Source organism: Octopus sinensis, linkage group LG14, assembly GCF_006345805.1.
Source record: "Octopus sinensis linkage group LG14, ASM634580v1, whole genome shotgun sequence".
NCBI lineage: Eukaryota > Metazoa > Mollusca > Cephalopoda > Octopoda > Octopodidae > Octopus > Octopus sinensis.
In genome coordinates this window covers 18,882,097-18,906,749 of record NC_043010.1, presented here as the reverse complement: position 1 = coordinate 18,906,749, position 24,653 = coordinate 18,882,097, and the positions used below count along the sequence as shown (strand labels likewise).

At 38.7% G+C, this 24,653-nt stretch overlaps 1 protein-coding gene across 3 annotated transcripts in view; it reads left to right on the top strand.

Annotated features, from left to right (window-relative positions):
• Positions 1–24,653, top strand: part of LOC115219256 (pantothenate kinase 3-like) — a 36,371-nt gene extending 11,718 nt beyond the window's left edge. Inside the window, exons 1-8 of one of the 3 annotated variants that reach the window (XM_036508712.1) lie at positions 2,687–2,694; positions 5,064–5,201; positions 7,752–8,104; positions 8,642–8,889; positions 15,478–15,654; positions 16,669–16,792; positions 18,252–18,377; positions 19,197–20,615. In XM_036508712.1, the coding sequence (XP_036364605.1) occupies positions 5,162–5,201; positions 7,752–8,104; positions 8,642–8,889; positions 15,478–15,654; positions 16,669–16,792; positions 18,252–18,377; positions 19,197–19,259 (1,131 nt within the window). In that variant the 5' untranslated portion in view covers positions 2,687–2,694; positions 5,064–5,161 and the 3' untranslated portion in view covers positions 19,260–20,615. Of the gene's footprint in view, positions 1–2,686; positions 2,695–4,465; positions 5,202–7,751; positions 8,105–8,641; positions 8,890–15,477; positions 15,655–16,668; positions 16,793–18,251; positions 18,378–19,196; positions 20,616–24,283 lie in introns of those variants that run through there. The other 2 variants (XM_036508713.1, XM_029789407.2) reach the window with 2 other exon arrangements.

Below are 24,653 nucleotides of genomic sequence, written 5' to 3'. Positions count from 1 at the left end.
GCACCTTCACCGCCCAATGTGTATATATGTGCATATGTTTGTATTTGTCTATGTCTATATCCCTGTGTATAGATGTGTGCATGTATGTATATAGTCATGTGTGTAGATGTGTGTATAAATGTATCTGTGTATTTGTTTGTGTATAATTTAAAATTGATAAACTTATAGACTGTCAGCTAAAATGATTTGCTATATTCAATCCAGTTCTCTGTGTTCTGAGTTCCAATCTAACCAAGGTCATCTTAATGTTTTACCCTTTGTTGGTCAATAAATGAAGGACTGACACATGGTGGGGAATTGGCAAAACCTTGGTAATAGAGGCTTCTTAGCCTTGACATTCAGGGTTCTACTTCAACAAAGGGGCCTAAAAAATACCCATCTAACCTGTACCAGCATAGGAAAATAGATGTAAAACAAATAGTTATATACACATAGATACATACACACATATACATAGACATGGTACACATGTCTATGTATATATATATATATATAGTAATAATAATTTATTTTGCACATTACTTAATCATCGTTGTATGTTTTATCTTATATTTAATCTTTCTATAAGATGTAATTTTTCTAAATGGTATAATTTAATTTTTCATTATTGAATTGATAAAAGGTGGGGTTTTTCTAAGATATCTATATATATATATATATATACACACACACACACACACACACACATGTATGTATTTATGTGTGTGTGTGTGTGTGTAAAGATAGATAAATAGATACATACTTACACAGTCATCAGACTGTGGCCATGCTGGGGCACCGCCTCAAAAGCTCTTTTAATCAAACAAGTAGAGCCCAATGCTTAGTGTTTTAAAGCTCTGATACTTGTTTTGTTGGTCACTTTCTCTTTTGTCAAACTGTTAAGTTACCAGGATGTAAGCAAATCAACATAGATTGTCAAGTGGAGGGGGGGACAAACACAGACGCATATACACACACACAGATATATATATATATATATAATATATATATATATATTATATATATATATATATATATAGACATATATTTATAGATATAAAACATAGAGCCAAAATTTTAGGTTCAGGAACTTTTGACCTGTAATGTGTGTACACACACACACACACACACACATACATACAATGGGACGAAATGTTTTTGGTGATGTATAGGATTGGTGGTCAGATGAGAAGAAAGAAGAGATAAGTTCAAGAGAAAATATGACAAATTTGGTTTTGTTTTGAACCGAAATTTTAGGTGAAACAATTTTGTATTGAGGATTATTTTTGTGTTCAGTCAAATATTTCCATGCTTTTCTACACACATGTACACAAATAGTATATATACACACTCATACACACTTACATGCATGCACACACGTGAAGAATACTCATACATACAGATGCATACATAAACTTATGGTTGCCAGCCCTGGTCAAACTGTCCAACCCATGCCAGCATGGACAAGGGACATTAAATGATGATGATGATCCACTCTTAAACTTTTCTCTTGTGGCCTGATGGACTACAAGGGCTACAAACTGAACCCTGAGATAACCCCTGCTCGCTCTCACCTTACTCATTGATAGACCTCTCTTCGTGGCTTGGACAAGTCATTCACCTATTCCTAGCTTCCTCAATAACCACCAGATCACGGAGAAATGCTTTATACAATGGTTTAATTTTAACTAAATAATTCTCCTAAAGGTCCATCACTTCCATACTCTGTTATGATCTTTATCTGAGACACTCCTTTGCTCTTATAACAGTGGACTATGCTACTGCTGTGCTGGTCATTGGCTAGGACATCTTCCTGCATAAACTGATTGGCTATGCAGTTGACTGTCCACCACCACTTGATATTTTAAGCATCTCAGCAGTAATTCCTGATGATCCAAAGGCTTTTTTGGGCTTTTCTTTCATATTCTTAACTGCTTTATCTATTATGTTGTTGCATAATAGAATGGCTGATCCCTCTCACTGATGGGTACATGTTGAGAAGACCTTTCTCTCATACATCATCGTTTAACGTCCGCTTTCCATGCTAGCATGGGTTGGACGGTTTGACTGAAGGCTGGCAAACCAGATGGCTGCACCAGGCTCCAGTCTTGATCTGGCAGAGTTTCTACAGCTGGATGCCCTTCCTAACACCAACCACTCTGAGAGTGTAGTGGGTGCTTTTTACGTGCCACCGGCACGGCCAGTCAGGTGGTACTGGCAACGATCTTGCTCAAATCTTTTTACACATGCCAACAGCACAGGTGCCAGTAAGGCGATGTTGGTAATGATCCCGCTCGAATGGTGCCTCTTACATGCCACCGGCACGGAAGCCAGTTAACCACTCTGGCAACAATCACGCTCGGATTCTCAACATTTAATAACTTTCCTTCGTAGCACTTCCATGTTCCTTTCCCTTCATCATCATTATCTTCATCGTTTTAACATATTTTTCCATGCTTGTTTGGGTTGCACAGAGGTTATTGGGGTCTTTCTTGTCACCACCCACCCACCTTTTTTGCCATTCTACTGTGATGTCATTGGTATCTTTAGATGAAGAAATCAGAAGTAGGGTCAACAGCCACAACATTTGGAAAACCGGAAAAAGAGACTGAGTAGAACAAAATACTCAGCTGCAAAACAAAACAGAAATCTATAAAACCTGTGTGCTCAGAACCTCAATCTATGGGATCTCTGTGAAAAAAGCTGGATTTTACGTTGACCCTTCATCATCATCATTTAACATCCATTTTTCCATGTTTGTTTTGGTCAAATGATTTGACAGGAGGTGGCATGGCCAGAAACTACATTTCAGTATGGTTTCTACAACTGGATGCCTGACCATTTCCCAAAGTGTGTTGTGCACCTTTTGCATGGCACCAGCACGATCACCAAGCAAGTTGCAGGACAGAACTCCTCAGCTGGGTGTGGGGGAGTAAGTATTGAGACAGGATAGGTGACTTGCTGTAGGGTAGATACATGGATACTCCAGTTGGGAGAGCAAGACAAAGAGAGCAATAGTGAGAGAGATGGTGGTGAAGATGTGTGGAGACATGCCATTGAGGGATATTGGGGATGGTGAGAATAAGTCAGGTGATACAGAAGTTTGGACTGGGTGAGTGGGCAGGAAAAAGTGAAATGCCAATGGCCACTCACCTATTTCTGTTTGCCCATTTTAATTTCAGTTATGCACCTTGGCCATAAATGTGTTTGTTTTTAGTATTTTTTTATGTGTCTATGTCTAGTCTGCTGAAAACAATTAGGCGTACTGCTAAGCTGATGACACCTATCAAGACAGAAACACATGTCCACAGCTATTCTCTTGTCTGCAGACAATCAGATCGTCTTCTCCTTAATGGTTTATCAGTTTTGGATAATCCTTTATTCTTGAGATTATCAATCTTTCTCATTTGGAGACTGCTCCAATTGCTGACAGTCAATTAGTCAGCCTTCTCTGGAAATGGAAAATTTTCAATAAGTCAAGAGTTTATCTTGTATGTTATTTACTATCCCCCTATTTGTTTTTGGTATATATATATATATCATGGCGCTCCGTCGGTTATGACAACGAGGGTTCCAGTTGATGCGATCAATGGAACAGCCTACTTGTGAAATTAATGTGCAAGTGGCTGAGCACTCTACAGACACATGTACCCTTAACGTAGTTCTAGGGAGATTCAGTGTGACAGGGCTGGACCTTTGAAATACAGGTACATCAGAAACAGGAAGGAAGAGTGAGAGAAAGTTGTGGTGAAAGAGTACAGCAGGGTTCGTCACTACACCCTGCTGGAGTTTCATGGAGCTTTTAGGTGTTTTCACTCAATAAACACTCACAACGTCCAGTCAGGGAATCGAAACCACGATCCTACAACCACAAGTCCACTGCCCTAACCGCTGGGCCATTGCGCCTCCACACGCATGCATGCATGCACACACACACTCACACAACATTCTATAGAAGGGTTAAAATCCAAACTGTGTCCTTTTGAAGCAAATATCCTAATTCCAGTATTTCCAAATTTATTTGTAGATATTCTTTTTGTGTGAAATATGCATAAGAGTTGAAAATACTAGGAAATATTTTCTGCAAAGTTATAATATCAAAACAGGAGATTGGAAAATGGTGGATAAATAGTACCAAGAAATTTTCCAATCTCCTGTTTTGATTACACTGCACATAAGTGAATACAGACACACACATACATAAATGCATATATACATACATACACGTACATAAATGAATATATACATACACGTACAGATTTTCTTACAACAATCAATCACGGTTATTTAGACAAACTAAAAGTTGCTCTTCTTTCTCCTCCCTTTTCTTTAAAGATTTGTTCTGATTAACACAATTAATTATTCTAATTAGCAAGATATGCTTTCAAATAAACTCCATGATATTCTTGTCATGCTTTTAACGAGAACAACTGTTGAGAAAATCTGATAACGAATTTCTTTTTTTTTTTCCCAATCTATTTTCTAGATGGATACATTTACAGTCATACCTCACCTGAAGACAACCCAAACTTACAGATCAAAGAACCAAAACAATTATCATCATCATCATTATTAGTGTCATCATCTTTTTGTTGTAATCGTTGATAAATGGGAACAACTATCAGTAAATCTTTTCAAGACAACACACTGAAAAATCAAAAGTAAAGCTCATTGCTCTGACTGCTAAACTAATTAATTAATTAAAACACAGCAGCTTAATTAAAGCTGTGCGTGTGTCCCCTGTTTGCTTATCCTGCTTGTTACTGGATTTCCTGCATATAGTTTCTTTGTCTTTGTTTACTTTAGGGATTTCTTTTTTTTTTTTAAACATATTTGTAATCAGTTTCTAATAATATTAATAATCATTTGCAAAAGTTAGAATAAGTAAATGGTTGATCTAATGATTGCTTAAAACAGAATCTAAGCAGCCACCTTCCAAAGGAACTACGGAAGTTTCTAAAACAAAGACAGACGATTCATTTCTTATAAACAACACTCAACACATATATAGCACATGTATACACCTATTCACACTGAAAACCTCCATGCACACACACACACATGCATCCACACATATACACACACACACACACAAGCAATAACATTGATTTGTTGAAAACATTTTGATCTAATTCCAATCTGTAAAAGACAATTCTACCTCAGTGTTTAAGAAATAAATACCATGAACCAGGAATTAAATTGTTGCCACAATGGAACACCTCGTAAGTACCGTTTCTCTCTTTTTATATTTTTGTCTTTTTTATTGCGTTTTTTTTTATTTTTGTTTCTTTTATTCTGTGTATTGTTGGCAGTGAATTGGCCAACTCATTGGTGGGTAGGACGAAATGGCTTGTGATATTTTGTTTTGGCTCCAGGCCATGAGCTGGCAGGAATTGTTATATGCTGAGCAAAATGCTCAGTGGCACTTCTTCTGTCTTTACATTCTGAATTCAAATTCCATCAAGGTCGACAGCCTTTCATCCTTTCAGGGTTGATAAAATAAGCACCAGTTGAACTCTAGGGTCGATTTAAGTGACCTACCCCCACCCCTTCCCCGAAATTGCGGCCTTGTGCTAAAATTTGAAACCAACATATGTTGCATTTTTGAGCTCATTTTTGCATTTCATAATTTCAGGACCAATAAAAAATTTTTTTTTTTTAAATGGATTGGTGAGATTGATAGGGCATCAGACAAGAAGTTTGTAATGTTTTGTTCCAGCTGTTTCTATTCTGACTCGTTCATGCTTAACAAGAGTTCACTCTGCTGCAAGGATTTAGACCAGGCCTTCCACCATTCTTTCCTTCTTGAGTTCATTGGTACTGCCCTTCAGGGAGCCCTTTGGGGACACTGCTTTTCAAGGACGCTGCCCTTCGAGGACACTGCTCTTCAGGGACATTGCCCTTTGGGTACACTGCCCTTTGAGGACATTGCTCTTCAGGGACACTGCTTTTTGAGGGTGCTGCTCTTCAGGGACACTGCCCTTCAAGGATGCTACCCTTTAGGGACACTGCTTTTTGAAAATGCTGCCCTTCGAAGATGCTGCCCTTCAAGGACGCTGCTCTTCAGGGACATTGCTGTTTGGAGATGCTGCCGTTCGGGGACACTACTCTTCAAGGATATTGCCCTTCCAGGACACTGCCCTTCAGCGATGCTGCTCTGCCCTCCCTCACTAATCAATTAAACAATAAAAGCCAATAGACTGTTGTCTATCTGGAGTTCTACTTTTATGGTTTTAGTCAATTATATTAACTCCAGTGTGAAGGTTTGTGCTCAGGGGTTAGGTGTGTTGTACTCACAATTCTGAGATTGTTGTTTTGATTCCCAGACTGACTGCACATTGTGTTCTTGAGCAAAACACTCCATTTCATGTTGCTCCAGTACACTCAGCCAACAAACATGAGTAACCCTGTAATGGCCTACCCTTCTGATCAGGGGGAATGTGGGCCTGCTCACTTAGCCTTCATTCAAAAGCCAAAAAAAAAACAATGCAAAGCACATTGTGACCAGTCTTGTGTAACAACGTCCCATAATCTGGTCAATCACATGATCACATGATATCACCCCCAGTATTTATTCCTGTCTGGTGTATGTTAATATCATCATCGTTACTTTAGTTTTCTGGGTTGGAGAGGCTGTCACATATTGAGTCAATCTTTACTCAGTTTCACTCCCATGTCTTGGTTTTGGCTTTTATGCTTGAATGTCTTTTCTGTCACCGACCACTTTACCCTGTGCAGTGGCACCAGCACTACTGAGGTCACCTTGTTACTCTTAGAACTAAAGAGTTCCCATTACTCTAAGAGGGAATAAAGAAGAGAAGGGGAAGACAGAAGCTGAATTAGGCTATGATTTGAAGACTGTAAAAACCCATGTAATTTATGCACTTTTTTCGCAAAAAAGTATAATAAACTTTAGAGGGTGCTTAAATTACAGGAGTAAACTGTTTCCAGAATATTTTAGAATTTCTTTTGTTGAAAAAAGACATTCCAAGTGTAAACATTCATACCAGAAGTTGACATATTTAATGGATTTAAATATAATAAAGTTGACTTTTATTTATGCTTGGACAGTATAATTCTTCCTTTTTCTGTATAAATTTACTAAAACCATTAAATGGTTGACTATTATTTGAAGTCTGATGTTCATGCTGGTAATCACAGTCAAGGCCGTATTTTACACATTTTACTCGGTTGAGTAAAGTGCCATCCAAACTGATGTTTATTGGTTATAAAACTTATTTTGCAACACCTGTACATATTCATCTGTTTTGTTGTTGTTGATAATTCTTATCAACAACTTTTCCTGTGATCAGGATTTGAGAAGACATACAGCAGTATGCTAAAGATCAGACATAATCTATTGTGGGCAAGAAATGTAAAATAAAGTTTATTATAAACAAAATTATTCACCATGTTTCCAACAACAATCTTAGGCCCCTTTTTGAATTCCATATGACAAACACTCGTGTACATGTTTTCAAAAAACAACACAGCACCCATGACTTTCAGAAACTATTTTTCACTCTCAGAATTGCTGAAGCATGGAATAAACTACCCGCATCAGTTGTCAGCTGTCGAGACACAACATTCTTCGAAACTTCCATGCTTCCTGAAATCTCCCAAGTTCATCTGATGGCTTGTTTCATCAGTGCTGAAGTATATTCGATTTCACTCCATCTTTTCCTCTCCATGCTGGTTAGAATTTTATATGTATATGTCCCTTTTTATTTTTCCTGTCATCTGTCTATCTCTTCTCTCCATCTGTCTCACAGCGATGCCTTGGTTTGGCATGGATATTGGAGGGACACTAACAAAGCTGGTCTACTTTGAGCCAAAAGATGTGTCGGACCAAGGTGACACGGAACAGCTGGAGACCCTGCGCACAATACGGAAATATTTGACTGGCAATGTTGCATATGGCCAGACGGGCATTCGAGATGTCCACCTGGAGATGCCTGACCAACACATTGGAGGTAAAAGGGGCAGCCTCCATTTTATCCGATTCCCGACCAATGACATGATGCGGTTCATTGAACTGGCTCGTTCTAAGAATTTCTCCAAACTAGCAAAGGCAATTTGTGCGACTGGAGGTGGCGCTTTTAAATTTGAGTCAGATTTCAAAGAGGTAAGGTTTCAAATTCTTCTCTTGTTCTTTGTTGTCTTGTTTTGTCTTTTATTCTCTTTTTTTTTGTGTCATCATCATCATCATCATCCTCATTATCATCATCATTTGCAACAACTTTCAATGTGTTACTATGATTGCATGCATGTGGGAAGGATGTTGGTTCATGTGGGTGTGGATGTTTACGCCATCATCTTTTAATGTCCGTTGTCCATGCTGGCATGGGTTGGACATATATACAAATTATACATAGGCGCAGGAGTGGCTGTGTGGTAAGAAGCTTGCTTACCAACTACATGGTTCCGGGTTCAGTTCTACTGCGTGACACCTTGGGCAAGTGTCTTCTACTATAGCCTTGGGCCGACCAAAGCCTTGAATAACTACTAGGCTTCCAAAGAATATGTCCTGGGGTCGATTTGCTCGAGTAAAGGCGGTGCTCCAGCATGGCCGCAGTCAAATGACTGAAACAGGTAAAAGAATAAAAGAATATGCCTACACACACATCCAGTAACCGCATCGTGTCTCTCTCTCTTCTCACAGCATGTTCAATTGAAACTTCACAAATTTGACGAACTCGACTGCCTCATTAAGGGTATTAATTACATTGACCGCAACAACAACAAATCGGAATGCTACTACTGGAAAAATCCAGACAACTGTGAGAAATGTGAAAAGGTCACATTTGATTTTAGGGATCCATATCCATATTTGGTCGTAAACATTGGATCTGGGGTCAGCATTTTGGCTGTTCGTTCACCTGATGACTACAAGCGTGTCAGTGGGACCAGGTATGTACTCTTCTTTCACTCGAGATAGATTTCTACATTTTTTTTACTTCCTTTTTGAGTAGGGCGATAAGGTTGTTGTTTAACCCAGGGTCATCCCTGATCCAGTAAGTAGACCTATGATTGAAAGCATTCCAACCACACCCTCTTTATTCTTCTTTATGTAATATTCTTTTTTTTAGATCAGTGACTCTCAATCATTTTTTTTTACCCATGGACCCTCTCTATTTCTATTTTACTTGAGTGGACCCCTATAGCCATTTGATGTTCTAAAACCTCCTCTGGTATTCTTATAATTGAATATTATTAGAAATTGTATAAAATGGTTGTTAAGACATTTTATGTAATTCAGAAGCATAACTAATTTATTGCAGATGAATTTTAGCAAAATATCATATGGACCCCAAAGGCCCATGCGGGCCCTGGTTGAGAACCACTGTTTTAGATAATAGGGTCTGACTGGAGAAGGATTTGGTTACTGTTTTGACAAGTTCAAGCAACTACATAGAACCTGCTTTGTTATGATTGTTTCATCATCCTCGTTTAACGTCCGCCTTCCATGCTGGCATGGGTGGAATGGTTTGACAGGAGCTGGCCAAGCAGAAGCCTGTGCCAGACTTCTGTGACTATTTTGGCAGGATTTTTACAGCTGGATACCCTTCCTAACACCAACCACTCAGCAGAGTGGACTTTGTGCTTTTTACGTGGCACAAAGATAGGTGAAGTCAGTTTTGGCAAGGTTTTTACAACTGGATGCCCTTCCAAATGCCAACCACTTTACAATGTGGACTGGTTGCTTTTTAAGTGGCACCTGCACTGACAGGGTCACCAAATACCTTGCAAGGCAAAAAAAATCTTTTGAAAGGGGAGGAGGTATTGGAGGGCATTGTGTCAGATGATGAAAGGTTATAGTGAGACAGAGAGATATAAACAGGTGTCTTGTTGTAGAGGAGGTACATGGTTACCCAGCCAGGGAAAGAGAGTGAGAGAGAGAGAGATCAGAAATGAAGACAAACAGGAGATGCATGGTTTGCATGGTAGAAAAGTCCAGTTCGTTGGACATTGTTGTAGAGCTGAAAACGAGGTAATTTCTACTATTCTCCTCTGGAAGCAATCTGCTCGCGATACCAGAGGGCACACACTCTCCTACCCTGATGTAATCTCCAGGGATACAGGCATCCAGCAACAGGACCTCCGTAATGCTATGATGGACCGTGAAGTCTGGCATAACATAGTAAATTCCATTGTCTCGATCACGGTCGAACAATGATGATGATGATGATATCCCTACCAATGGTTTGACAGGAGCTGGCTCCAGCCATCTGTTTTGGCAATGTTTTTTCACCTGGATGTTTTTATGTGGTGCCAGTACAGCTGCTTTTTATGTGGCACCAGCACCAGCTGGGTCGCCAAGTAACTTGCAAGATAAAGACCTAAGTTGAGAGAGGGAAGTGGAACTAGTCAACGAAATATGGCTACCACCCAAGAACGGGGTAAATGGTTTCTGCTGACAGACCTATATAAGGTTTCTGCATACCAAGTCCGCCTGAGGCCACCCACCCCTCTCTGGTTTTATGATGATACCAACCTACTTGAGACCAGAAGACTATCAGATAGGTTGCTCTCAAAGAATAAGACGGAATATTTGATTTCGTTTCTGTTGTTTTATTTAAATTAAATCAATATTTTAATGGAACCACTTTAATGGTTCAACTAACCCTGATTAGACCATTCTCGGTTTTGGCATAGAACTGCTACTTAATACAAGTTTTATGCCAACACACACATGTACACACACTTGCACATCCCCTCTCTCTCTCTCTCACCCCCCTCTCTCCTCCCCCTCCCCCTCTCTCCTCCCCCTCCTCTCTCTCTCTCACCCCCCTCTCTCCTCCCCCTCTCTCTCTCTCTCTCTCTCTCTCTCTCTCTCCAACAGACATTCATTTAACTAATTGAAATTTGTCATGAAGTAAAAATGATTTTCTTAAAAAACCTAAATAAAATGCTAAAAGAGTTATGGCAAATATTTGTGTGTGTGTGTGTTGATATTTTTGTCACTATAAACATCAAATCAATGTCTTGTGTCTTGTCATTTATCTAAGTGGTCAGACCAGATTCCACACAAATGGCTCTAGAGTCACGCATAGTTTCTTATCATAAAATCTTAAGTATACACATTATACCCGTATGTATATATGTATGTGTGTGGGGGTGTAGTTTTTCATCATCCTTTTCCCACCCACTTTTCCATGCTATCATGGGTTAGATGAATCCTCTCCAACACAGCCTCTTAACATTTCTTACATTCCTTTCTCATTTCTTTTGGGAGATTTAGCAAACCTCCTGAGTTTGGCTTTCGACACTTCTGCCCATAACTTCTTTGGTCTTCCTCTTCCAAAGTGTCTGTTCACACAGATCTCCTGACACTTCTTTGTCAACAATACACATTACTTGTCCAAGTTAATGCATCTGATGATCCATATATCTTTTTTTTCTTTTTGTCTCAGCCCATTTTAACTCTTTTGTTCAATCACATTTATCTGACTAACATTATATGTACATATAGCAATTTATCATACTTAAAGTGGACACGTCATTGTAAGCTTAATTTAGAACACCAACATCAAAATAAAAATCAAATGGAAATTGTAGTTGTGATACCTGTGCCGGTTTCACGTAAAAAGCACCATCTAAACGTGACCGATGCCAGCGCCGCCTTGACTGGCTTCCATGCAGGTGGCCCATAAAAAGCACCAACTGATTGTGGCCACTGCCAGCCTCCCCTGGCACCTCTGCTGGCGACACGTAAAAAGCACCCACTACACTCAAGGAGTAGTTGGCGTTAGGAAGGGCATCCAGCTGTAGAAACACTGCCAGATCAGAGTGGAGCCTGGTGCAACCTCCTGGCTTCCCAGACCCCAGTTGAACCGTCCAACCCATGCTAGCATGGAAAACGGACGTTAAACGATGATGATGATTATTATTTGTCTTGAGATAGCATCTCTATAACCATACAGTGTTAAAAAACACAAAAATGTATCAGAAGCAGATGAAAATCATCCGACAATGGGAGTGGCATTGCTAAGTTCTCCATTTTTGTCTCTTTGGGTTTCCTCAGAAGCAAGGATTCTCTGACAACTGCATGTTATGCAACAAAATCTACTGTTACTGATACAGTAAAACAATAATTGAAAAGTCACTGATGTTGCAATTAGTTGGCAAGGTGAATAAAAATTCATTATGTGCAACAGAAACAGTATTAGATTAAAATGGCAGTCTGTATATCATACTTAAAGCAGATACATCATTGGAGACCTAACCGTGATAATCATCCTTATAGAGTATACAGTGTTAAAAATCACAGAAATATATTAGTAGCAGATGAAAACCGTGTCACATCATCCTCTCCCCTAAGCAAGGGCTTGTTCAGTTTGCTGGTTTAACACTGATGACCCGACCATGCAATAGGTTGTACTGGGTTACATGTTACCAGTAGCTTTCGAGAGTGACCTGACATGGAAAAGATGACCTAAACAAATGCTCATTTGACCATCAAGCTGGTTAGCAAGCTGCAGATGACCTGTTCACAACAGCAGAAGAAACAGGCATGAAATACAGATTAAAGGTGGCAACCTGGAATGTCAGGAGACTTGTTGATTAGGAAGTGTCAAGTGTTACCATGGAAAATGAACTGGCAAAAGAGTGAAAGGGTTTGCTTAATATAATATTGACATTGTTGCACTGTCAGAAACCTGGGTGAGATGACAGTGTGTGTGTTTGTGTTGGGTTAAGCAACCTACTAGAGCAAACTCATGGTTTTTTTTAGGGACTCGTGCACTTTTCAGTGCCTTTATCATGCAACCATTTTGGAACTGTCCTTTCTGTTTTTGCTCCCTTTCTTTATTGCAACAGTGAATTTCTAGTAGTTTTCTATTGAGTTCTTAGCTCGGTCATAACTTTGGTTCTAAACGCAGGTAAGATCCTCCTCCTTGGTGATTTCAATGTCCATGATGGATATAATCACAAAACCTGGGACGTAATAAGGAAACCTGGTCTTGGCAAGATGAACCGTAATGGCCTTTTACCTTCTCCAGCTTTGCACTGAATTTGAACTCCTCATTTGCAACATTGTTTTTAATACACTCTCTCTCTCCCCTCTCCCCCTCTCTCTCTTTGTATTTCTGCCTCTTCTACACTAAGCTCATTTTTAGCATTCTTGGAGAAGTGATTCAATAAATTTTAACGAATTAAATCCAGGAGTTGTTTCCTCTGCCTTTCTTAACCAGAATTGTTCGTTAAGCAAATGATTATTTCACCCTTCACCAGTAAAAATCTAATTTAATTTACTTAATGTTTCTTGTTCCACTATATTGTGTTAATGCTGATTTTACTGTTTGGTTTTAATGCAGAGCATATCCCTGAGTATTTTCTCTCTTTGCATTTACATTTACTTTAGACTGGTAGTGGTCATGGTAGGATTTTTGCAGTGAAGAGGAATAAAATTCCTGAAGCAAAATGTTTGAGACCCTTTCCAAGTTTACACCCTTTGCCTCACCTGATTCCACCAACATTTATGAAGTCCCCACACACACCCTGAACTTTTCCTACAGTTTCTAGCAAAGAGAGTTTGTTGTCTGTCCGTTTGATGGACCGTTTGAACATTCTAGACCAATGGTTCTCAACCGGGGTCCATATAAAATTTTGTTGTTAAAATTTACGTACAATAAACTGGTTATACTTTTTATAATACACAAAATAATTTAATTTTTTTAATACAATTCCTCATAATATTTAATTATAGAAATACAGGAGTGGCTGTGTGGTAAGAAGCTTGCTTACCAACCACATGGTTCCAGGATCAGTCCTTCTGTGTGGCACCTTGGGCATGTGTCTTCTACTATAGCCTCAGCTTGACCAAGCCTTGTGAGTGGATTTGGTTGATGGAAACTGAAAGAAGCCTGTCATGTATATGTCATCATCATCATCATCGTTAAACGTCCATTTTCCATGCTGGCATGGGTTGGACAGTTTGACTGAGGTCTGGAAAGCCAGTGGCTGCACCAGGTTCCAATCTGGTCTGGGAGTGTTTCTACAGCTGGATGCCCTTCTTAACGCTAACCACTCCGAGAGTGTAGTGGGTGCTTTTTATATACCACCAGCACAGGAGCCAGTTAGGTGGGCCTAGCATGGATCACATTTGGATAGTGCTTTTTACATGTATGTATGTGTGTGTGTGTGTATATATATATATATATATATTTAACATGGAAAAACAGCAACACAAGGATGTGGTATAAGTAATGTATTATCAGACGCTCAGGAAAGAAAAGAGGATTTAACGTTTCGAGTAAAGCTCTTCTTCAGTAATAGAGGAAAGTCCAAATGAAGGGAAGACATGTGATCACACACAAACACATTATATATATATATATTTATAATGTGTGTTTGTGTGTGTCCCATCATTGCTTGACAACTGATGTTGATGTGTTTACGTTCCTGTAATTTAGCAGTTCAGCAAAAGAGACCATTAGAATAAGTACAAAGCTTACAAAGAATAAGTCCTGGGGTCAATTTGTTCAACTAAAGGTGGTGCTGCAGCATGGCCGCAGTCAAATGACTGAAACAAGTAAAAAAATTAAAAGAATATATAATATTTTACTCTACTCAGACCTCCACAGCTGGAGGTCTAGTAGAGTAAAATCAGAATGGAAGGAGTCTAAGGCCCCTCTTCAAAATGGGGTTGGAAAGTACTGTTCTAGTTGAAGATGGGATCCTTTTGAATGCAGCAACTCAGTGACCTAGTAACCCACTCAGTGTTAAGTGAGGTATTTAATTGTCAAACAACTTCACAGATGTACCTGTGTTTGTTGGGAACCCTAATCACTAAACACGGCCCCTGACCAGTGTCTGTGTGTCTCTCAAGGGAAGGTTTCTTTCATTTTCTAATCAGACTAAGTTTTCCAAACAAACAGTTTTACTGTCCTTCATTTGGCATTTTTTTTTTTTGTTTCTGAAGATTCTTAAATGGTTTTTCTCTTATTCTTTTACTTGTATCCATCATTAAACTGTGGCCATGCTGGGGCACTGCCTTGACTTCAAGTCGAGCAAATTGACCCTTGTACTGTTAGAAATAGCAGCCAAATTTTCCTTAAATATCACATTACCAGCTTAACCCTTTAGCATTCAAACTGGCTATATCCAGCCTAGGTATATTCTGCCTGTTTTGTGTTCAAACTGACTAGATCAGGTCTCTCACACTTAGCCTGCAATGTCATTCTAAAAATAAACAGTCGCATCATCTCAAAACTAAGAGATAATACCCAATTAATTCAAAACAACGTGAATATATAAGGATTATATTTAACAGAATAATCTGAATTCTATAGGGTTAAAAAGGCTATACTGGACAATGTTGTTCTTTATATGCAAAAAGATGGGATGGTCATGACTGGAAGGCTTTTGATAATGAGTCTGATCTTTCAAGGTAAACTGAGGTGTTGAGCAATATAAACTAATGTACCATTTGTTGTCCCATTATGTTTTTTTTGTTTTTACAACTTGTCTTCTTTTGTCTGCTGTGCCCTCGTACAGTTTAGGTGGCGGTACCTTCCTGGGTCTTTGCTGTTTACTAACAGGCTGCGAAACATTTGAAGAAGCAATACAGATGGCCTCACAAGGAGACAGCACCAAGGTAGACAGACTGGTAAAAGACATTTATGGTGGTGATTACACCAAGTTTTGTCTGTCTGGAGATGCAGTGGCCAGCAGGTGAGTAGAAGGTAGAATGAATGGGGGGGAGGCATGATGGCGTTGGTGGTGAAGATGGAGTGGTGAGTTGTGTGTGTGGTGGAGAGGTGAGCTATGGTCCTGCCAGTTTGGAGATGAGGTGTTGTTGGAGTAATTCAAGATGCTGACAGGAGTGATAAAATAGTTGTGATGTTTTGGATGGGTGGATATATTGCATTTTGGCCCGTCAGAGATGTGACCTGCTGGTACCTATATTTCAATAGTTTGTAAATCAAGAATTTAGTTTATGATGGCTGCCAGTTAACAGGAGAGCCCTAGGGTAGACAAAGAGCAAAATGGTTGAATGATATCCATAGTCTCAGAAAGGCAGTCAGCCGGCAGAATCGGTCGCATGCTGGGCAGAAATGCTCAGCAGTATTTCATCCGTCTTTACACTCTAAGTTCAAATTCCGCCAAGGTTGACTCTGCTTTTTTCTCATTTCAGGGTCAATAACAGAAGTACCAGTTGAGCACTGGGGGTCGATGTAATTGACTGCATCCTCCACCTCCCCCGAAATTGCTGGCCTTGTGCCAAAATTTGAAGCCAATATTGTTTGTATTGGTTATGCTTAGGAATCAATCAGTTTAATGATGATTGCTTCTGATAGGACCCTAAAGAGGAGGAGGGGACTGAGGACCTGATACCCCCACACCCCTCCCAGGAATAAAGAGCAGTGCAAATGGATGGATGGCGAGCTGGCAGAAACGTTAGCACGCCGGGCAAAATGCGTAGTTGTATTTCGTCTGCCGTTACGTTCTGAGTTCAAATTCCACCCAGGTCGACTTTGCCTTTCATCCTTTCGGGGTCGATTAAATAAGTACCAGTTAAGCACTGGGGTCAATATAATCGACTTAATCCGTTTGCCAGTCTTTGTTTGTCCCCTCTGTGCGTAGCCCCTTGTGGGCAGTAAAGAAATATATCTAGTTGTGTGTGTGTGAACCTGTGTCACCTCCCCCTCTCCACCAACTTCTCTGTTTTCTTTCTCTTTCTTCAAGTTTTGGTCATATGAACCTGAAGGAGCGGCGCGACATTGCTTCACGGCATGACTTAGCCAAAGCAACCTTAGTGACCATCACCAACAACATTGGGTCCATAGCAAGGATGTGTGCAGTTACAGAGGTAAGCCTTTTAAATATGTTCCACTATACTTTATTTTCTTAATTATTAAAATGTTGGAATCACGAGGTTTTCTGTATAGCTATCTCAAGAACATACAAGCTGCAGTAACAGCTCCTATGTTGTCACTTGATTTGCTAGAAATAGCAGCCAAATCTCCTTTAGATACCATCCAGCTGTCTTGAAAAAGGAAGCATACATTGAATAAAGTAGTTGTAGGTGTACAGAAAGACAAGATGGTCATGACTGGAATGTCTGGTTACAGATCTGCTCAATGAGAAACGACCTGAGATATATATGCATGGTTACAACTCTCCCATTATCCATCCCTCTACACTTCTCACGCACAATGTCACAACCTTCTCGTGTGCACTGCTTTACAATCCAGAACGATCTCACATCTTTGATCCTTACATCGTAGAACATTAACAAACCTTTCACATTCCACTTCTCATTTTGGTTTAGCTTCCCTTCAAGCAACCCCCTTATCCTTCTCTACTGCCCTGCTTTTCCTTCCAGTCTTTCCAAGCCTGTCTCTTCACTTTTACGGCTTCACTCTTTCTCCACCACATCACCATTGGCACGTAAAAGCACCCACTACACTCTCAGAGTGGTTGGCATTAGGAAGGGCATCCAGCTGTAGAAACTCTGCCAAATCAAGATTGGAACATGGTGCAGCCATCTGGTTCACCAGTCCTCAGTCAAATCGTCCAACCCATGCTAGCATGGAAAGCGGACGTTAAACGATGATGATGATGATGAAGTAAAATACCAGTTGAATAATCATTGATTATTCTCACCCCACTCACCCACCTATTCTCCTCTCTCTCTCTCTCTCTCATTGGAAAAAATAATCTGTATAAAGACTTTGATGGGCTGCATTCCATCACCTTTGTAAAAATGCCCAAGACATGGCATCTCTCACTGCGACACTCCTCTGACTCCATTCGTAATTGAGCCTCATCCCTCCCATTATATATATGGATATAGGCACAAGCGTGGCTGTGTGGTAAGAAGTTTGCTTCTCAACCACATGGTTCCAGGTTCAGTCCCACTGTGTGACACCTTGGGCAAGTGTCTTCTACTATAGCCTCACACCAACAAACTTTTGTGTGTGGATATCACAAATGGAAACTGAAAGAAGCCTGTCGTGTGTATGTGTTTGTCCCTCACCACCACCTCTTGACAATTGGTGATGGTTTGTCCCTATAACTTAGCAGATTGTCGAAAGAGACCAATAGAATAAGTACCAGGCTTACGAAAACAAGTACTGTGGTTAAGGTGGTGCCCCAGCATGGCCACAACCCAATGACTGAAACAAGTAAAAGGTAAAAGATCACAAAAGTTCACACACACACATGCATATATGTGTGTGTGTGTACATATATGTATGTATTTATGTGTATGTATGTATATGTGTATATATATATATTATCAATGTGTCTGCTCTGTTGCATTTCAGAAAATGGAACGTGTTGTATTTGTGGGTAACTTCCTCCGAGTAAACACAATATCTATGAAACTGCTGGCATATGCTATGGAGTATTGGTCTGGAGGTTCCCTCAAGGCGTTATTTCTAGAGCATGAGGTAATTATTTGCTTCTACTCCTTCTCACACTACCCTCCCCTTCTCTCTCTTTCTCTCTCTCTCTCTCATACGTGCCTGTAAATAAGCACACGTATCTGTAAGTATGTGTATGTGTGAGAGGAATGTAACAGAACTTGTATTCGGGTGTGTTTGTGTGTGTGTCTGTATTTGTGTGTATGTGTTTGTAGTTGTATGTGTCTGTCTATATATGTGTATGTGTGTGTGTCTGTATTTGCGCATGTGTGTGTCTGTATTTGTGTGTGTGTGTATTTGTGCTTGTGTATCTATTTGTGTGTGCGCATCTGTATTTGGGCGTGTGTGTGTGTGTGTATGAGAGGCAATATGTATTTGTGTGTGTCCATATGTTTGCAAGTGAGAATGTTGTATGTGTGTGTGTGAAGGCACACATGGCTTAGTGGTTTGGGTGTTTGGTTCACGGCTGCAAGGTCGGGAATTCGATACCTGGCAACACATTGCACCCTTGAGCAAGGCACTTTATTTCACATTGCTCCAGTCCACTCAACTGGCAAAAACACGTTGTACTTGTAATTGAAAGGGCCAGCCCTGTCACATTCTGTGAATCTCCCTGAGAACTATGTTAAGAGTATGCATCTGTGGAATACTCAGCCACTTGTATGTTAATTTCACTCGCTGGTTGTTCCGTTGATCAGATTAACTGGAAAACTTAGCGTAGTAACCAACAAAGTGCCGATTTTGTGTGTGTTCCTGTATAAACCTATGCACATGTGTGTGACAGTGTGTGTTTGCGTGTTTGTGTTTACACCTGTATTCAGTTTATCTCTCTTTCTCTACTTGCAGGGTTATTTCGGTGCCATGGGATGTCTGCTGGAACTTATGAATATGGGAGATTCTATCAGATAACATTGCCACAAACTATACTTACAGGCAAACACATTCACTCAATTGCATACACACACAAATATGCAAATGTACATATAACGCGTGTCCGAGTCCCACATGATTGCCCCCACCCCACACCCCACTCCCACACCTGCCGTCTTCTGTAAATGTAACATTTCTCAATACTGCTTACCAATCACCTCGAAATAATGCTGAAAAATCTTTTCTTTTTACTTTTAGCAGTCTTCCTATGCTGTCTGTGTGTCAGAGTCTGCGAGAGAGAGAGGAAGAGAGAGTGAGAGAATGTATGTATTTGTGCATATATGAAGGCCTGTTGGTTAGAAACACACACACACACACACTCACACATAGGGAGACCAGTATATATATATATATATATATATATATATATATATATACATATACACATATAAAGAATATGTGGGGTTTAGTTCCCTGGAGGTCTAAACAAACAGGTATGCTTAGTGCTAAAATTGGTCATCTGTTAGGTTCCAAGTTCACAGCTGAGGCTGGAACTAGGGAGCCATATCAGGCTTCTGAATTAGCAGGTATATATAATATTAGAGGAAAAAGGATAACAAAAGCTAAGGCAGGAAGAGTATCTCATGTCATTTAGAATGTTTTATTAGGGTAACGTGAATTTGATGTCCTTACAGCTGTTTCTGGGATATCCCAAGTGATAGGCTAGCATGTCTGTGCACTGGGTATTCTATCATCAGAAAGTTCTAGACAGGGAAATTCACAGTTTATAAGGAATAAAATAGAAGAATAAAGAGTAAAAGCAGATACAAGAATACAGACAGGAGAATAAAGTTTTGCAGAAGATGTGGAGATGTGCTGTGAAGTTTATTCTCCTATCTGTATTCTTGTATCTACTTCAACTCTTTATTCTTCTATTTTATTACTTATAAACTGTGAATTTCTGTCTAGAACTTTCATACATTCTCACCTTATCTCTGACAGAATACCCAGTGTACAGACATGCTAGCCTATCACTTGGGTTATCCCAGAAACAGCTGTAAGGACTTCAAATTCACGTTACCCTAATTATATATTCTAAATGACTTGAAATACTCTTCCTGCCTTAGCTTTTGTTGTACTTTTTCCTCTAATATATATATATATATATAATCCATAATTGTTGGTTCCAACAAAATATATATTCTATTTTGCTTATTGCCCCTGATGAGTCATAGGCAAAACAAAATACGTATTTTGTTGAAATAAACAATTATATTCACCCTGAGACTCCTCTTTCAATATTTTATTCTTAGTGGCTGGACATAGCTTCTTTTGAACTTGTCACTCACTAAATAACTCACACACACACATACACGTATTCGTTCTTTACCATTTTCTAAAAAATTTTGCCTTTCCCAAATTGAATCTAAAAGAGGTAACTAACTCTACAATAGATTGACTTGACACCAAGTTTCATAAGGTTATTATTTAACATGTATATAGACACATATACACCTGTTTCTGTTTGTTGGAATTGAACACATTCATAATGCCTTTAGCTAACCTAAAGGGGCAACTTACCCCAAATATATGGCAGATAGTATGCCAAGAAGGATGCTTTTGGCTTCCAGTTTCTTAAGGCATGTCTGCTGCAGCTGCCAGAGGTTGGCATCACTGTTTCATTGAGTTACACAGCCATTGTTTGGCTTTTCATAACCATCAAAGTTCTATGTCTAATTGTTTAGATGTCTGCTGTAAGTGAAGCAGTCACCACTTTAGGCTTGTAAGGCAGCTCGTTATAGGTTGTTGGTGAGCTTCGTTCTCATTAGATCAGCCAGATCACATGATCAAAATTGTTGCAGACTTCTGGTAAGAATCACTGGAATATAAACGTGCAACAGAATATAAAGTCTGCAAATTGTTTGAGATTAGATTACAGTTGTCAAGGGAGTTAACTTCAGGAGATTTTCCTGGCATTATTTTCTGGATTTGACTGTTGAAAAGGATTTAGGATTAAATGTCCGTTTGTGACAGAAATCGCTCTGAATTTCTGGTCAAGGAATACGGTTGACTGATTCAGGATATGCAATTTCTCTGGGTGGCAGAGCCTGTGATTACGTAATCTAGGTTAATTGTCTATCACAAATGTTCCAAGGTATTCATACATTTCTTCTCTAAGCTTCCAAAAAGAACAGAGTAGTGGAGAGTGGTTCACTTTAACTTTGAACATAAAGAAGTATGGTTGTTGCTTATACCATCCTTTGAAACCAAGGATGTAAACTATGTATTTCATGTGGACGTGTGTGTGTGTATAGGGAGAAATCACAAAAAAACAAAAGACGATAATGGGTAGTGTAGACAACAAACAGATGTATTGGTTTAATGCTCAGGAAGTGAAAAAGTCTTTAACATTTTGAGCCTACGCTCTTCCACAGAAAGAAACAAGGAGAGAAAATAAAGAATGTGTAGTTGCTAGCGATCTATCAAGGCGAATGCCGGACAGAGGGGTCACACAGGAGAGCTAGGAAGAAGGGGAGATAATAAAGTAGTGGTGATCCAAAAATGAAAGTGCGCGTGCGTGTGTATAAGAGAGTATGTAGATGAGGGCTAGTGACTTTGACGTGTGCGTGTGGGGCTGAGATGTATGTATGTATATTTATATACATACATATATATGAAGGTTTTGTGGCATTGAGGAGAAAGTGCAATTTGTTAAATAATCAATACCTGTGTTCACTGGACAAGTGCAAAGACTTACTGTTTGCTGACAAACATTCAACCAAAATTTTCTTTCCAAATGCTGGAAACATTCCTCCAACTCCCTCTACACTCACACACACACACACACACCCAAACCTGAGAGCCATACGATCAATGTTAGCAAAATGAAAGTTAGGTTTATTAAGATTGTTGTAATGCTAGAATGGAGGCTTGTATGTGTGTATGTATGCTTGTCATATATGTATATGTGTGTATATATATATATATATATATATATATATATATATTATATATATATATATGCATATGTATATATATATGTATGTATATGTTTATGTGTGTGTGTATATGTATACATAATTATGTGTGTGTGTATATATATATATATACATATAATTATAAATTAGGGTATCTACGAGATACCACCGTGCTGAAAATAGCAGCCAAGATCTGACTCTAAAACCACCTTAAGTGTCCATATAGCAACACGGAGAGAAAACAAAGAGACAAGATGAAACTAGTAAAAAAATGACTGGATAATTCCAGATCCCATATTTCTGACTTTGCATTTAGGAATGCCTTGCCTCGTCAGTGGAATACACACAGAAAGAAACATAAATACATATATATATATATGAATGCAACATACGAATACTTACATATACGAACGTATACATACATATATATGCACATATGCATCATGACTTGTTCAAAATGCCTGCCGTTTAATTCCATGTGTGATATGGTTAAAACATCACTGCAGTAAATACAGTGACAAAATAAATTTAAATTTATATAAATAAGGATAAGATTGTTAATTTAAAATATTTTAAATTATCCTTATTTATATAAATTCATATATATGTGTATATATATATATATGTATGTATATAAATATTGTTAATGCAGTAGAATGGCAGAATTGTTAGACTATTCAAGAAAATTCCTTGCTGTATTTAGAATTCTTTTCCTTCTGATTTTAAATCCTACCATGGCCATCCTAATTTTTCCTTCCTCTAGACTTCACTAAAATGAAGCATGAATCAGGGACTTCCATCAGTTTAATTGTATAAATCCTTCTGCTACATTTGTTATTTTGTGCCGATCTTAGAAATCAATATTCTTATCTTGGTTATTCTCAATAGGAAGTCAGAATGGCAAAGTTGATGTTAGATGGTCAATGTGCCACATTGTACTTTGGTGTGTCCTTCGTGTGGGCAAATCCTTCCAGGAATGACTTAGTTTCTCATTCTTCTGGGGCCAATAAAATATTGTACTAGTCATACACTGGTGTCAATATAGTCTTCTTACATAAGTTATCACTATCATCAATTAGTTTATTCCTGCATACACACACACACATATACATATATGACATTCATATGTATATGTTTGTGTCTGTAGCGAACAGCTTCACTTTTAACCCTTTAGCATTTAAAAGGGCCATATTCGGTCAAAATATCCTACCTGTTTTATGTTCATTCTGGCCAAGGCTGACCTTTCACACCAACCTTACTCACATCAAAATCTTAAAGTTACAAGATAATCCAGGATTAATTCCAAATGGTGTGGATAAATAAGGATTACAGTTGCCAGAGTAATCTGAATGTTAAAGTGTTAACCATTGGAGACGAGACACAACTGTTCAAAATAATTCTTTCTCAAGAATTATTTTCTATATTCCCTTATTAGACCCTAATGTTTGGTGTAGTAGCATGAACATTTGGTCATCAAATGAAGTGGTTGGTCACTGTGATTCTGTTGCCATATTTTTGCCAAATGTGGACATCAAGGTGCACGAGTGCATGGCAGTGTTAAATTCCTCTTCACCAAATTAAAGAATTTGAACTGTTGTCTCCAAAGTTCATCAATTGGTGACTATTGTTCGTTAGTGGCTAGGGTATATTGTGTGGGTGTGTGTTTTGTTGCTGTTAACAGAGCTTTCATTGTTAATCTTATATACAGATTCATAAATATATATATGTATACATATAATCATAGATACTTGTGTATTTACATAGATCTATGTGAGTGTGTGTATGTTAATATATATATATATATATATATATATACACACACTTATGTGTTTATATGTAGATGTGTGTATGTATACACATGTGTATTTGCATTTATATATATATGTGTATGTATTTCTGGCGGTGTATCTTCTCCATCTAACCCCTACTCTGTCCCCTCCTCTCATCTCCCTTCGGATGTAAAAAATTATTTCAATTAAATTTTTGGGAGAAATTTGTTGGATTTTTGGTTTTATTTTTTTTTTCTACTTTTGTTTTGTATCATTTCATTTACATGTTTGTTTTATTTCCATCTCTAGTCTTTAGTTTGGCTGGTAATGTAGGTGGTGTTGTTACGGTGAAATGCTTTCGTTTGTCATAAAGAATCCATTGTAAAATTATTGTGGGCTGCAGAATGGAGCCTGCTGTTGTGAATCTCCTCCCTTAAAGCAATGATTGGTGAAATTAAAAGATAGAATTTGATTTTTACAAGTGTTTTTAGCATCAGAGACAATCACTCGCTATGTTGCGAGTTAACTAACATTCTTGCCTGGATGAGCAATCAAGGGAGACAGCACTGTTTTTACGATGCTATGAAGGATTACTTTCACCTTCTTTTGTTCTTTGCTCTAAATAACTTGCTGTATAGGAATATAAATAAAAGCATTGGGTGTTGCCAAGGAAATGACATCATAAA